Below are 13309 nucleotides of genomic sequence, written 5' to 3'. Positions count from 1 at the left end.
CTTAGCATAAACTCAGGTATGTTCCAAGGGCTTCATCAATAACAAAGACATTGCTAACACAGATTTTTCAAGGATTTAGAGGGAAACCATGAACAGAATTCAAAAGAAATTATCAAAATGGGGGAAATATTTGTGACCTCATTGACAAAGAGTTCATATCTTTAATACAAAATGAGTATGTATCTATGTCTCCTATGAGTAAAAGATATATGTCCTCACACAAAAATAAGCAAGGGATATAAATAGCCAATTCTAAAAGAAATAGAAAAATAGAAAACATAAGGGAAAAAAATGACCAACTTCACTCAAAACCACACCGAAAGGGAAAAAAAAAAAAAAAAGCAGATCAAAATGAAACAGAATTTTTAACTTATCAAATTGGCAAGTGTTTTGCTTGTTTCTGTTATTTAATTACACACAGTGTTGTCCAAGAGTGCAGACACATGGGTGTTATTTTTTGTGATGGGTGAGTCCTAAACCACAGTCCTTTAATAACATATATCCAAAAAAAAAAAAAAAAAAAGCTTTTACTGTTTCAGCCAGCGATGGTGGCTCTAGAAATTCATCCTAAGGAAATGATCAGAGATGTCACCAAAAGATAAAATGATTGAGGAAATTCAGCACAGCTTACTAACAGTAGCTAACAATGGAGAATTAAATATTCAACACATTCGATTAACAACTCTTTCTTAAATAATAAGGAAGCTGGCAAGACACCCAGGGTGTAAAATTTAAAGAGGCGCTCACTCTCTGGGGGTGACTCTGCTCTGGCATGGCCCAAAGCGAGAGTTCCTCTCAAATTTTGCATCCTGGCTGCCTCCCTTCCTGAATCCTAGTTCTGGTGGCCACTGGAATCTCAGGAGTGAACTGGTCTGTGGGTCTGGGAAGCAGAGGTGGGGTGGGGTGGGCATCGTGGCTTCCGGGTGTGCTGGGCGCTGGGCAATCGGGAGCCTCCACCTTTCCCCTCCTAAGAAAAAGGAGGAGGGACATGCCCACCACGGCACATGACCAGACGGTTGCCTTCTGTCATGTCCCATCCAACCCTGAGTATTCATTGGAAGGACCGATGCTGAAGCTGAATCTCCATTCCTTTGGCCACCTGATGTGAAGAGTCATTGGAAAAGACCCTGATGCTGGGAAAGATTGAGGGCAAGAGGAGAAGGGGGCGACAGAGGATGAAATGGTTGGATGACATTACCGACTCAATGGACACGAATTTGAGCAAACTCCGGGAGACAGTGAAGGACAGGGAAACCTGGCGTGCTGCCGTTCATGGGGTCGCAAAGAGTCAGACATGACTGAGCAACTGAACAACAACATCCAATCATCAAATATTTAGAGAGGCTTTCTCCACGTGGAAGGAGGCAGTTTGCTGTCAATTCAGGGAGGTCCAGGAGGACAAGATATCTCCAGATAGAGCTGACCCCTAAGGGGAGCGTGGAGCAGTGGTCAAGAACTTGCTCAGATGGCCTGGGTTCAAATCCCTGCTCCACCATGAATCAGCTCTTAAACCTGGGCAAGAACTCTCACCTCTCTGAGCCCCTGTGTCCCATTCTGTTAACTGGCATTGATGTTAACACCACCCCCACCCCACCCCTGCCACTTTGGTTTATGGAATGATTAACTAAGATCTCCCAGGCAGGGCACTTCAAACAGTGCCTGGTATGTTCATAAGTGTTCTGTAAATTGTTACTATTGAAGACCCGAAGGACCAGGTCCTTTCTCTGGTTTCCCAGAACTCACTTTCTTCCTTGGCTTGGAAGTGTCTGAATACATGGGTGCATTTGTAATTACAGACAGTTCAGCCTTGCATGAGAATTAGAAAGAATTAAGGCTGCATAACATTTCTTCAGTTGGTTTAGTTCTTTGGGACGACCCCCTGGCACAGGCAGGGCACTTCTGATGGATTTTTCATCTGCCAGAGGTACTGCTGGGATTGAAATAAGCTATTTAATTGGAAGGGTTCACTGCAAACTGAAAAGATGTGGTCCCTTGTTTAAAAAGTGTCAAGATTTTCAAGACAGGAAGAGCAGAGCATTAAACAGAGAGCAGGACCTTCTGAGGGCTTCCCTGGTAGCTTCAGTTCAGTTCAGTCGCTCAGTCATGTCCGACTCTTTGCGACCCCATGGACTGCAGCACACCAGGCCTCCCTGTCCATCACCAACTCCTGGAGTCTCAAACTCATGTCTGTAATGTCAGTGGTGCCATCCAACCATCTCATCCTCTGTTGTCCCCTTCTTCTCCCGCCTTCAATCTTTCCCAGTATCAGGGTCTTTTCCAATTAGTTGGTTCTTCACATCAGGTGGCCAAAGTATTGGAGTTTCAGCTTCAGCATCAGTCCTTCCAATGAATATTCAGGGCTGATTTCCTTTAGGATTGACTGGTGGATCTCGTTGCAGTCCAAGGGACTCTCAAGAGTCTTCTCCAACACCACAGTTCAAAAGGATCAATTCTTTGGTGCTCAGCTTTCTTTACAGTCCAACTCTCACATCCATAGATGACTACTGGAAAAACCATAGCTTTGACTAGATGGATTTTTGTTAGTAAAGCAATGTTTTTTAATATGCTGTCTAGGTTGGTCATAGATTTTCTTCCAAGGAGCAAGCGTCTTTTAATTTCATGGCTGCAGTCACCATCTGCAGTGATTTTGGAGCCCAAGACAATAAAGTCTCTCACTGTTTCCATTGTTTTCCCATCTATTTGCCATGAAGTGATGGAACCAGATGCCATGATCTTAGTTTTCTGAATGCTGGGTTTTAAGCCAACTTTTTCACTCTCCTCTTTCACTTTCATCAAGAAGCTCTTTAGTTCTTTGCTTTCTGCAATAAGGGTGGTGTCATCTGTGTATCTGAGGTTACTGATATTTCTCCCAGCAATCTTGATTCCAGCTTGTGCTTCATCCAGCCTGGCATTTCGCATGCTGTACTCTGCATATAAGTTAAATAAGCATGGTGACAATACACAGCCTTGACGTACTCCTTTCCTGATTTGGAACCAATCTGTTTGTTGTTCCATGTTCAGTTCAAACTGTTGCTTCTTGACCTGCCTACAGATTTCTCAGGAGGCAGGTCAGGTGGTCTGGTATTCCTATCTCTTTAAGGATTTTTTACAGTCTGTTGTGATCCACACAGTCAAAGGTTTTGGCATAGTCAATAAAGCAAAAATAGATATTTTTCTGGAACTCTCTTGCTTTTTTGATGACCCAGCGGATGTTGGCAATTTGATCTCTGGTTCCTCTGCCTTTTCTAAATCCAGCTTGAACATCTGAAAGTTCACAGTTCACGTATTACTGAAGCCTGACTTGGAGAATTTTGAGCATTACTTTGCTAGCATGTGAGATAAGTACAATTGTGCAGTAGTTTGAACATTCTTTGGCATTGCCTTTCTTTGGGATTGGAATGAAAACTGACCTTTTCCAGTCCTATGGCCACTGCTGAGTTTTCCAAATTTGCTGACATATTGAGTGCAGCACTTTCATAGCATCATCTTTCAGGGTTTGAAATAGCTCAACTGGAATTCCATCACCTCCACTAGCTTTGTTCGTAGTGATGCTTCCTAAGGCCCACTTGACTTCGCATTCCAGGATGTCTGGCTCTAGGTGAGTGATCACACCATCGTGATTATCTGGGTCATGGAGATCTTTTTTGTATAGTTCTTCTGTGTATTCTTGCCACCTCTTCTTAATATCTTCTGCTTCTGTTAGGTTCATACCATTTCTGTCCTTTACTGTCTTTGCATGAAACGTTCCCTTGGTATCTCTTGGTATCTCTAATCTGGTAGCTTAGGGGTAAAGAATCCTCTTGCCAATGCAGGAGATCCAGGTGCAATTCCTGGGCTGGGAAGATCCCTTGGAGAAGGAAATGGCAACCTGCTTCAGTATTCTAGCCTGGGAAATCCCATGGACAGAGGAGTCTGAAGGGCTAAAGTCCAAGGGGTCTCAAAGAGTCAGACATGACTTAGTGACTGAAAACCAACAAGGATCTTCTGAGTAGGGGACCTAGCTGATGGCTTGGGTTGCGTGTCTATGAAGCTGCTGGTGAAGGGAGAAAGCTGGTGCTGGGCAGTGATCTGGGGTCACTGCAGGGGACACTGACTCAGGGACTGGAGAAAGGGAACAAGGGTGAGTGGCCCATTACATGTGTAGATATGCTTTCTGGCGTGACCTTTGATGTGAACACATTTTGATGAGAACCCTGCATTTTCTTGTTCTATTTCAGTAGACGTGCCATCAAATATTGCAAAAATCATCATCGGTCCCCTCATCTTTGTCTTTCTCTTCAGTGTTGTGATTGGAAGTATTTGTCTATTCCTGAGAAAGAGGTGAGTGTGATGATGTGCTGGTAAGCGGTTAACAACCAGCTGTCTTGGGGAAAAGTATGCCTACGTGTGTGTTAAGTCGCTCGGTTGTGTCCAACTCTTTGTAACACCATGGACTGTAGCCTGGGAGACAGCATTGTCCATGGAATCCTCCAGGCAAGAATACTGGAGTGGGTAGCTATTCCCTTCTCCAGGGGAACCTTCCTGACCCAGGGATCAAACCCAGGTCTCTTGCATTGTAGGCAGATTGTTTACCATCTGAGCCAACAGGGAAAGCCATATGCATTATGATAGGATTTAATAGGATTTAATTTATCCATTTTTTAAAAAACATGGACTTGATTTCTTAGTTTTTAGTTCACAGCAAAACTGAGGCAAAAGCATAAGAATTTCCCATACACCCCTTGACCCATGCATGATCCCCTATTATCAACATCCCCCATCAGTGTTATAACTGATAAACCTACATGCATACATTGTTACCACCCAAAGTCCATAGTTTATATTATGCTTCACTCTCGGTGTTGTGATTGTATGGATTTGGACAAATAATACAATGACATGTTTCTACTGGGACTTCCCCAGTGGCTCAGTGGTAAGGAATCCACCTGCCAGTGCAGGAGATGCAGGCTCGATCCCTGGGTCGGGAAGATCCCCTGCACAAGGAAATGGCAACCCACTCCAGTATTCTTGCCTGGGAAATCCCATGAACAGTGGAGCCTGGCGGGCTATAGACTGTGGGGTCACAAAAGAGTCAGGCATACAGCTTAGAGACTAAATGACTACCACAATGCAGTGACTTGTGAACATAAAGTCTTTCTGCCATATGTGTGCAGCCATCTAAATAAATAAGGTAACAGAGATGGACTGAATGAAGAGTGTCCAATATAGTAAGATGCAGTGTGATAACTAGGAAGTGGTCAGTTTTGAGTATGTGTTACGTTTGCTTTGAAGAGAATATATTTAACTGTAGGCTTACGTAATTTAATTTTAAGCGGTGGTTGTATTTAACAACTGGCTTGCAAATTTCCTGAAAATTCAACAGTTGTTTCTCATAAGCTGGAATGAGATGGTTTCAGAACAGCAGCGGGTGAATAGTTTTTAGATGTTATAATGACAACCATAAATTATAGTTCATGGGTAAGCTGTTCCACGCTGATGCACTTAAGTAGCCATCTGATGGGCTTCTGCTAAAAAAAATTAGGATTCCCCCACCCTCACTGCAGACTGTATCCAGGATTATGTGGCTGCTGCTAATAAGGGTAGATGTCTGCTCTGGCGAGGTTATATCCTCCTGCTAGAAATCCACAGTCCTGTGAGTTTATCAAGATGGAATGTCTCCATTCTTCTCATCCAGGCAGCCAGATGGGCCACTGGGACCATTGTATGCTTCTTCAAACCCAGAGTACCTCAGTGCCAGCGATGGTGAGTTCTATCCCTTTGCCCGTGGGTGACCAGAACCCCTCTGTTTGGTTTCCTTTGCCATCTCCATCAATTGACATTCAAGGGTTGGTACCCTGAGGGGCTGAGAAGAGTCTTCTTGTTCCCTTGAGTCGGCACACCAGCCCCTTGTACAGAAACCCTGTGACCAGGAGCAATTAGACACCTGCCGTCTGGCACCTGTTTGGATGGGCTGATCGAGATGCGCTCGGGCTGGGCGGAGACACCCTGAACTTGGTGCTGCAGCTGTAGAGATACAGAGCATGGGTCTTATGCTAGAGAGCGTGCCAAGGGTCAGAGCCAGAAAGTGGTGACAAAACAGGCCATCCACGCTGGGAGGTGGGGTCAGAAGCCAAGATGTGAGACTGGAGATGAGGGATGGGGCACATGGGAGCTGGGTGGGTACCACCAGCACCTCTGCCGTTGGTGGCCACTGAGTATGGGTGAGATGCTGATGCCAGTGATGAGCATAGGACCGAAGACCGTAGACCCTCGATTGTACCAAAGGGCAGTGAGTGACCCTTGTAGATAAAGCTTTGGCTGTTCCTTTAGACACGAAGGCAGCTATTGCATTACAACCTTCTAAGATGCTTTATGCAGCAAAAAAAAAAAAAAAAAATCAAAGAGCGACTTTCAAGGCATGAACACTATTGCGTGGCAGGATGCTGCTTTGGGAGACGGGGTGATGTTTTTAAGGATACCTGGGATTCATTTCAAAGAAGTCTGCTAAGACATGCAGGCATGGAAGTGACTGTCATGAGGAAGAAGGGTAGACTCGCGGAGCCTGGAAAAACAGGAGGCAGGGCCACACGGGGAAGCACCAGGGTTGGTCAGGAGGCAGAGGGAGTGAGAGAAACATACGAGCAAGAGGCTTTATTGTCTTTTCCATGGGGAAGGTGAGGCAAGACACAGGAGGGGCTAATTCAAGCTAAACGATTTCAGCAGCGTCTGGGGCATATGAGCTGTCCCTGGTTGCCTCCTAACTGGGCCTGGGATGATCAGGGCAGGGGGATGGTGCCCCAGAGTGGGAGAGCCTGATGATGGAGGGGGTTAGTATGTGGGCTCTGGATTAGCTGTTTTGCATATGAAAGGTGGACTCGCGGGCACTTCATTTACTACCTATGTGAATTGGCCACCCCTGGGAAGGGCAGTCCTTCCAGCACCAGCAAGACCTCAAAGCATCAGAATAGAGAACCTAGACAAGGGAGTCATTCCAGGTGGGAATAGGCACAGAGTCCAGCAGCAAGCAGGGGTGAGTGTTGATCCAGAGCCTTTCTCTCTCTGTTTGGTGAATGGCATTGTTAACCGTGTCAGAGATGGGAAAGCTGAACCCCAGGGCTGCCATCAACCCCCACAGTGTTCTGCTTTCCACTCTATTCTCCTGCTCCCTTCTGGGGTTGCAGCAATGGCTGAGGGCATAGGGGTGCTCAGTGAAAGCTGGAAGTTGCAGCTCGTGGGTCTTTAAGGCCAGGGAGTTCTGGGCCAAGAGATCAGAGGGAAAGGTCCAAGCTCTGGGATCTTGGGGGCTGGGAGAGGGACTCCCCAGTGAGTATGTGTAAGTTCATTTGGGTTCAGAGCTCTCGTATGATCCAATGTCCTTGCAAGAGCCATTGGTGATGGTATTGTGTTGCTTGGACTGCTGTACTCAGAGTGGGGGGCTTAGAAAACAGTTTGATTTCCTCACAGTCCCAGAGGCTGGAGCTCTGAGATCACGGTGTCAGCAGAGTTGGTTCCTCCTGAGTCCTCTCTCCTTGGCTTGTGGATGGCCGTCTTCCCCCTGTATCCTCACATGGCCTTCCCTCTGTGTGTGTCTGTGTCCTAATCTCTTCATGGACTCCAGTCAGATTGGATTAGGGCCACTCTAATGACCTTATTTTACTTTGGTCATCTCTGTAAGACTCCACCTCTAAATACAGTCACATTCTGAAAAACTTGGGTTCGGACATCAACATATAAATGTGTGAGGGATACAATTTTAGCATGCAACAGGTGCAGAGGAGGGCAGGAAGCATCATGGTTTTTCTTAAGACTGTGTATTTGTCTGCCGCTGTGTAACAAACCACTGCAAACTTAGGGGCTTAAAGCAACCACTACCTATTGGCTCAAAATGTGGTGGGTTTGCCACCTGGGCAGTGCGCAGCTGAGTGGTTTTTCTGGTCTCACTCACATGGCTGTAGCCCTTTTGCAGATCCACTGGCACTGAGTTGCCTTGAATGGGCTCACTCACCTATCTGGTGGCAGGCAGGCTGGGCGTTCCCCCTTCTTTTTGGTACTCTGCAGAAACTACAGGCTCAGATGGGAAGTAGCATCCTTTGGTAAGAGGACTCTGAAATCAGACAGGATGCAGGCTCAGCTCGGCACGCTACTGGCCAGGACCCTGGACTGATTACGGCTCCTTCCTGAGCCTCTGTCCATCCTGTTATTGGCCCTGTGCCGACTGCCCAGCACAAGGTCTGGACCGCAGGAGCCACTTAGTGAACATTTATGAGGAGGAGCTTGGGTGGGAGGCGGCCAGGACCCCCGAAGGATCTGCTGAGGGTGCTGTGTAGATAAGTGAGGAGTAGTGTTCCCATGCTCTGTGTATGTGCCGGACGAGTGGGAGGTGCCTCGAGAGAAGATCACGCTCCTGCGAGAACTGGGTCAAGGCTCCTTCGGCATGGTGTACGAGGGCAACGCCAGGGACATTGTCAAGGGTGAGGCGGAGACCCGCGTGGCAGTGAAGACGGTCAACGAGTCGGCCAGCCTGCGAGAGCGGATCGAGTTTCTCAACGAGGCTTCGGTCATGAAGGGCTTCACCTGCCACCATGTGGTAAGTCCCCCTGCTGGGCCCGGGAGCAGACAAAGGCTTTATTTTTTCATTTTTATTTTAGTTTTTGAAACTTTTAGTTGGAGGATAATACCATACCATGTGCAAAATAGACAGCTAGTGGGAAGCTGCTGTGTAACACAGGGAGCCCAGCCAGGCGCTCTGTGACAACCTAGAGCCTACATATACTTATGACTGATTTGCTTGTTGTGTGGCAGAAACCAACACAAACAGTGCAAAGGCTTCCTTAACACGCATTCTCTCATCCCATCTCCTCCATCCTTGCTCTTAATGCATAGAGCTTGAGGATGCTGGGTGTGGATCTTCTGCCCAGCCTCCACTCTGCTGAGCATCCCAAAGGTGGCCCTTCCCTTCTCTTTTCTCCAGTCCCATCCTTTCCCACCTCATTTAGAGTGAGACTCTTTCACTGTCCCATCACTTTCTAGAATCTTCTTTCTCTTCCCTCTTCCTGGCTCCTATGTAACCTTTAAACACTGTGGTCCACCCAATCCCTGCCCCCTACTCCCCAGTCAGCACAGACTCTCCCTGCCTTTCTACTCCTTTAGTTTCCCCTTGAGCCTGTGTCCTTTCATCCTTGCCCCAAGCATATTCTTGGAGCACCTGCTATATATGAGCTCCATTCTCCTCTCCAAGATGCAGCGGATGGATGTCTGTCCTCCTGGAGCTCCCGGTCCAGAGGTGGAGACAGAATCTAAACCCAGCAAGTTAATGATGTCATCCCGTGAGGAGACGATGCTATGGCAACAGGGGAGAGGAGGGCGGAGCTGGGGGTTTGGGAAGGCAGCAGGGGCAAAGGAATATTTGAGCAAAGACTCCAGGACGTAGGGACTGGGTTGAGGGACAGGTGAGGGGACAGAGCATCAGGCAGGGGGAACAGTTAATGCAAAGGTCTGGGGCTCAGAGATACAAGGGTTTGCCTTGGCATGTTGCTGTTTGGGAGCAGCCATTTATTCACTTCTTTAAGCAGTATTTGTGCAGGGCGCTGCAGGAGATGTTGCAGGGACAGGTTGAATGAACCACTGTGATTCTTTTGATCCTTGTGCAGCTTGCTTTTATTTTGGCCTTGCCCCATGGCTTATGGGATCTTGGTTCCCAGCGCAGAGTCCTAACCACTGGACTGCCCGGGAATTCCCTGTAGCTTGCAATTTTCATCTGTACCATCCAGGACAGTGGAGCTTCCCTCATAGCTCAGTTGGTAAAGAATCTACCTGCAAGGCAGGAGACCCCAATTCGATTCCTGGGTCGGGAAGATCCGTTGGAGAAGAGATAGGCTATCTACTCCAGTATTCTTGGGCTTCCCTTGGAGCTCAGCTGGTAAAGAATCCACCTGCAATGCGGGAAGCCTGGATTCGGTCCCTGGGTTGGGAAGATCCCCTGGAGAAGGGAAAGGCTACCCACTCCAGTACTCTGGCCTTGAGAATTCCATGGACTGTGTAGTCCATGGGGTCGCAAAGAGTCGGATACGACTGAGGAACTTTCACTTTCATCCAGGACAGTAGCCACTCGCTCCCCCACCCCAAATCCAACAAGATGTTGACCTTGGTGTTTCTTCTGGACAGACCAGGGCTTCCTACAGGCCACTCAGGACCAGGGTGCTGGGTGTGATGTAGGTACCAGACAGAAAGACCCAGGTGGGTAGACATCTTCTCACAGACCCTCATTCAAGAATCTCCCTCACCCCTGCTTATTCCACAGGTCCGCCTCCTGGGGGTGGTGTCCAAAGGCCAGCCAACGCTGGTGGTGATGGAGTTGATGGCTCACGGAGACCTGAAGAGTTACCTCCGTTCCCTGCGGCCTGAGGCTGAGGTGAGCTGTCTCCAGATACCTGGCGGGGCACCCAGCACTCCCAGGCCTCAGGCACCTGTGTGGCTGAACATGCCCCCCCTGTTTCAACTTTAGAATAACCCCGGCCGCCCTCCCCCTACCCTGCAAGAAATGATTCAGATGGCGGCAGAGATCGCCGATGGAATGGCATACCTGAACGCTAAGAAGTTCGTGCACCGGGATCTTGCAGCCCGGAACTGCATGGTTGCCCACGACTTTACCGTCAAAATTGGAGGTGCGTCTGGCTTTCTGCCTTGAAATGTGTGACCCAGGCTTTTTGGCTTCAGTTGTCTATAGTGAGCACTTCAATCTTTTCTAGTAGTGGGAAGGGGCAGGGCTTGGGATGGGGGCTCACCCTCAAGGTGTACTTTAATTGCATTTGTTCTTACTTCATTCATTCACTTCTTTAAGTAGTGTTTGTGCTGGTGGCTGCCGGAGGTGTTACAGGGGCAAGGTTGTGTAAGTCACCATAATTTTTCTGCCCTTGAGAAACTTGCAATTTTTGGCCTGGCCACACGGCTTCTGGGATTTTGGTTCCCAGCTCAGAGTCCTGACCACTGGACCCACAGGGAATTCCCTGCAGCTTGCAGTTTTTATCTGCACCAAGCAGCACAGTAAAATAAAATAAATTCAGTAAAAGTAAATAAAAATAATTTAAATTCAGTAAAACAAAATTTTAAAATTCAGAAAAATAAAGTTAATTCAATAAAATAAAATAATTAAAATTCAGTGAACTGATTTAGAACTTCCCAGGTAGCACTCAGGATAAAGAACCCACCTGCCAAGGCAGGAGTCAAAAGAGATGCGGGTTTGATCCCTGGGTTGGGAAGACCTCCTGGAGGAGGAAATGGCAGCCCAAGCCAGTATTTATGCCTGGAGAATCCCATGGACAGAGAAGCCTAGCAGGCTACAGTCTGTGGGGTCACACAGAGTCAGACACGACTGAAGCAACTTAGCACTCGCACATGAGGAGGCTGAGACTCTGTCTTGTCTGTGGGGCGTGAGGACAAGGGGTTGTGAAGGGAGGACCCAGACTTCGGTTTCTGGCTGCGCAGCTAGGTGGGTAGTGGGGCCAGATCCAATGGGGAGCAGTAGGTTGGCTGCAGAGGGTGAAAAGTTCAGCATGGGTTGCCTATGAGGTCGTAGGTAGGAAGGAAGTTTCGCTAAGATTGAGATCCCCATGTTGCAGGTCGGAACATCACTTCTTTGCTGCTTGGTGGTTCCTTTCTTTCCTTTTAAATGGTGACCCGCCCTCCCTTCCATATCCCCCTGAGTACCCTCAGAATCCATTCTCACTGTATTTGGCTGTGATCCAGGTGAGCTCACACCTGGGGCAGGTGAACTCAAGAGCTCTGCCAAGGGTGGGGGAGTAAGATGGCAGACAGCTGGGTCGCAGCTGAAAGCTAAGAGCATGTGAACTGTTTGTTGTCAGACTTCGGAATGACAAGAGACATCTATGAAACGGATTACTACCGGAAAGGGGGCAAAGGTCTGCTCCCCGTGCGGTGGATGGCACCTGAATCCCTCAAGGACGGAGTCTTCACCACCTCTTCGGACATGTGGTGAGTTATGTGTGGGCTGGCGGAAAGAACACTGCACTTGAATTCCAGGTTGCTCTGCTAGTATGACCAGCAAGAGGAGTCCCTTAAAAACTGAGTTCTTCATGGCTTCTCCATCAAGGAAAGGAAGGGATAGCATGTCTGGGGGACCCTTGCACAACTACTGTGACATTCCAATGAAGATTAGTCTTATAGGAATTTCTGAACTGCAGCATGAACTGTTTAGAGAACTGGCCACCCAGGTTCTAGTAAGCCAAGAAAGGGTGTGTGTGTTTATTTTAATGGCTTCATTGTTACTACTCCTATCTGTCATTGGCAGGTCTTTTGGTGTGGTCCTTTGGGAAATTACCAGCTTGGCAGAACAGCCTTACCAAGGTCTATCAAATGAGCAGGTGCTGAAATTTGTCATGGATGGAGGGTACCTGGATCAACCTGACAATTGTCCAGAGAGAGTGTAAGTGTAGAAAGGCGGTATAGTATGTGGGGTGCTTATTCAAAAGTCTGCGCCTTTTACATGGATACTCGTGTTTACATATTGTATGTCTATGTGTGTTTGTGCTTGCAAGTTTTATGTTTGAATGCACACTTGTGTTTTATATGATGTCTGTAGGTGTGTTTTTGCTTGCCTTCTGCATGCACCCTTGGATTTGCATATTGTGTCTACATATTACTACATGCTTGTGTATTATATCATTACATGTATATTGCCTTATTGCCTTTCATATCTTCGGAAGGTTGTAGAGGAAACTTCCCAGTAGTGGTTATTTGGGGAATAAAACTGGAGAGCTGGGGTGGAGACTAACATTTAACTACATATTCTTATTATATCTCATTGAAAGTAGAAAAAAGAATTCACGAATTGTAAACACTAAAACTTCAGGGGTACATACAACATATCCCCTTCCAATATTTGTCTTAAATTTTTGTTGCAGGAGCAGATGTACAACACAAACATCAAATGCACATCAATAAACACTTGCAAAATTGTCCAGCATCGTAATAATCCAATAAATGTACAGTGAAATAAAGGAAAGTACTATCTTCCTAATTAGCAATAAAAAGAAGGGAGGGAAAGAAGGAAGAGTTATAATATTCACAGCTATCAATGGGATAGCTAGATAGTCATTCTTATCACTCCATTGTAAGAATTTTTTGTTTGTTATCATTTAGTTGCTAAGTTGTGTCCAACTGTTTCATGACCCATGAACCTCCAGGCCCCTCTGTCCATGGGATTTCCCAGACAATAATACTGGAGTGGGTAGCCATTTCCTTCTCCAGGGGATCTTCCTGACCCAGGGATCAAACCCGTCTTCAGCACTGGCAGACAGATTCTTTACCACTG

General features: G+C 47.1%; 1 protein-coding gene across 4 annotated transcripts in view; it reads left to right on the top strand.

The window, feature by feature from the left end:
• INSR (insulin receptor) overlaps positions 1–13309 on the top strand; it is a 148269-nt gene that overhangs the window by 128037 nt on the left and 6923 nt on the right. For 2 of the 4 annotated variants that reach the window (XM_069591149.1, XM_069591147.1), the window contains 7 exons: positions 4221–4320; positions 5675–5742; positions 8322–8566; positions 10280–10390; positions 10484–10643; positions 11841–11970; positions 12287–12421. In XM_069591149.1, the coding sequence (XP_069447250.1) occupies positions 4221–4320; positions 5675–5742; positions 8322–8566; positions 10280–10390; positions 10484–10643; positions 11841–11970; positions 12287–12421 (949 nt within the window). Of the gene's footprint in view, positions 1–4217; positions 4321–5674; positions 5743–8321; positions 8567–10279; positions 10391–10483; positions 10644–11840; positions 11971–12286; positions 12422–13309 lie in introns of all 4 variants that reach the window. The other 2 variants (XM_069591148.1, XM_069591146.1) reach the window with 1 other exon arrangement.

This window comes from Ovis canadensis, chromosome 5 (genome assembly GCF_042477335.2).
Source record: "Ovis canadensis isolate MfBH-ARS-UI-01 breed Bighorn chromosome 5, ARS-UI_OviCan_v2, whole genome shotgun sequence".
NCBI classification, from domain to species: Eukaryota; Metazoa; Chordata; class Mammalia; order Artiodactyla; family Bovidae; genus Ovis; species Ovis canadensis.
The sequence above is the reverse complement of the archived record's forward strand: the minus strand, read 5'-3'. Positions and strand labels throughout refer to the sequence as shown.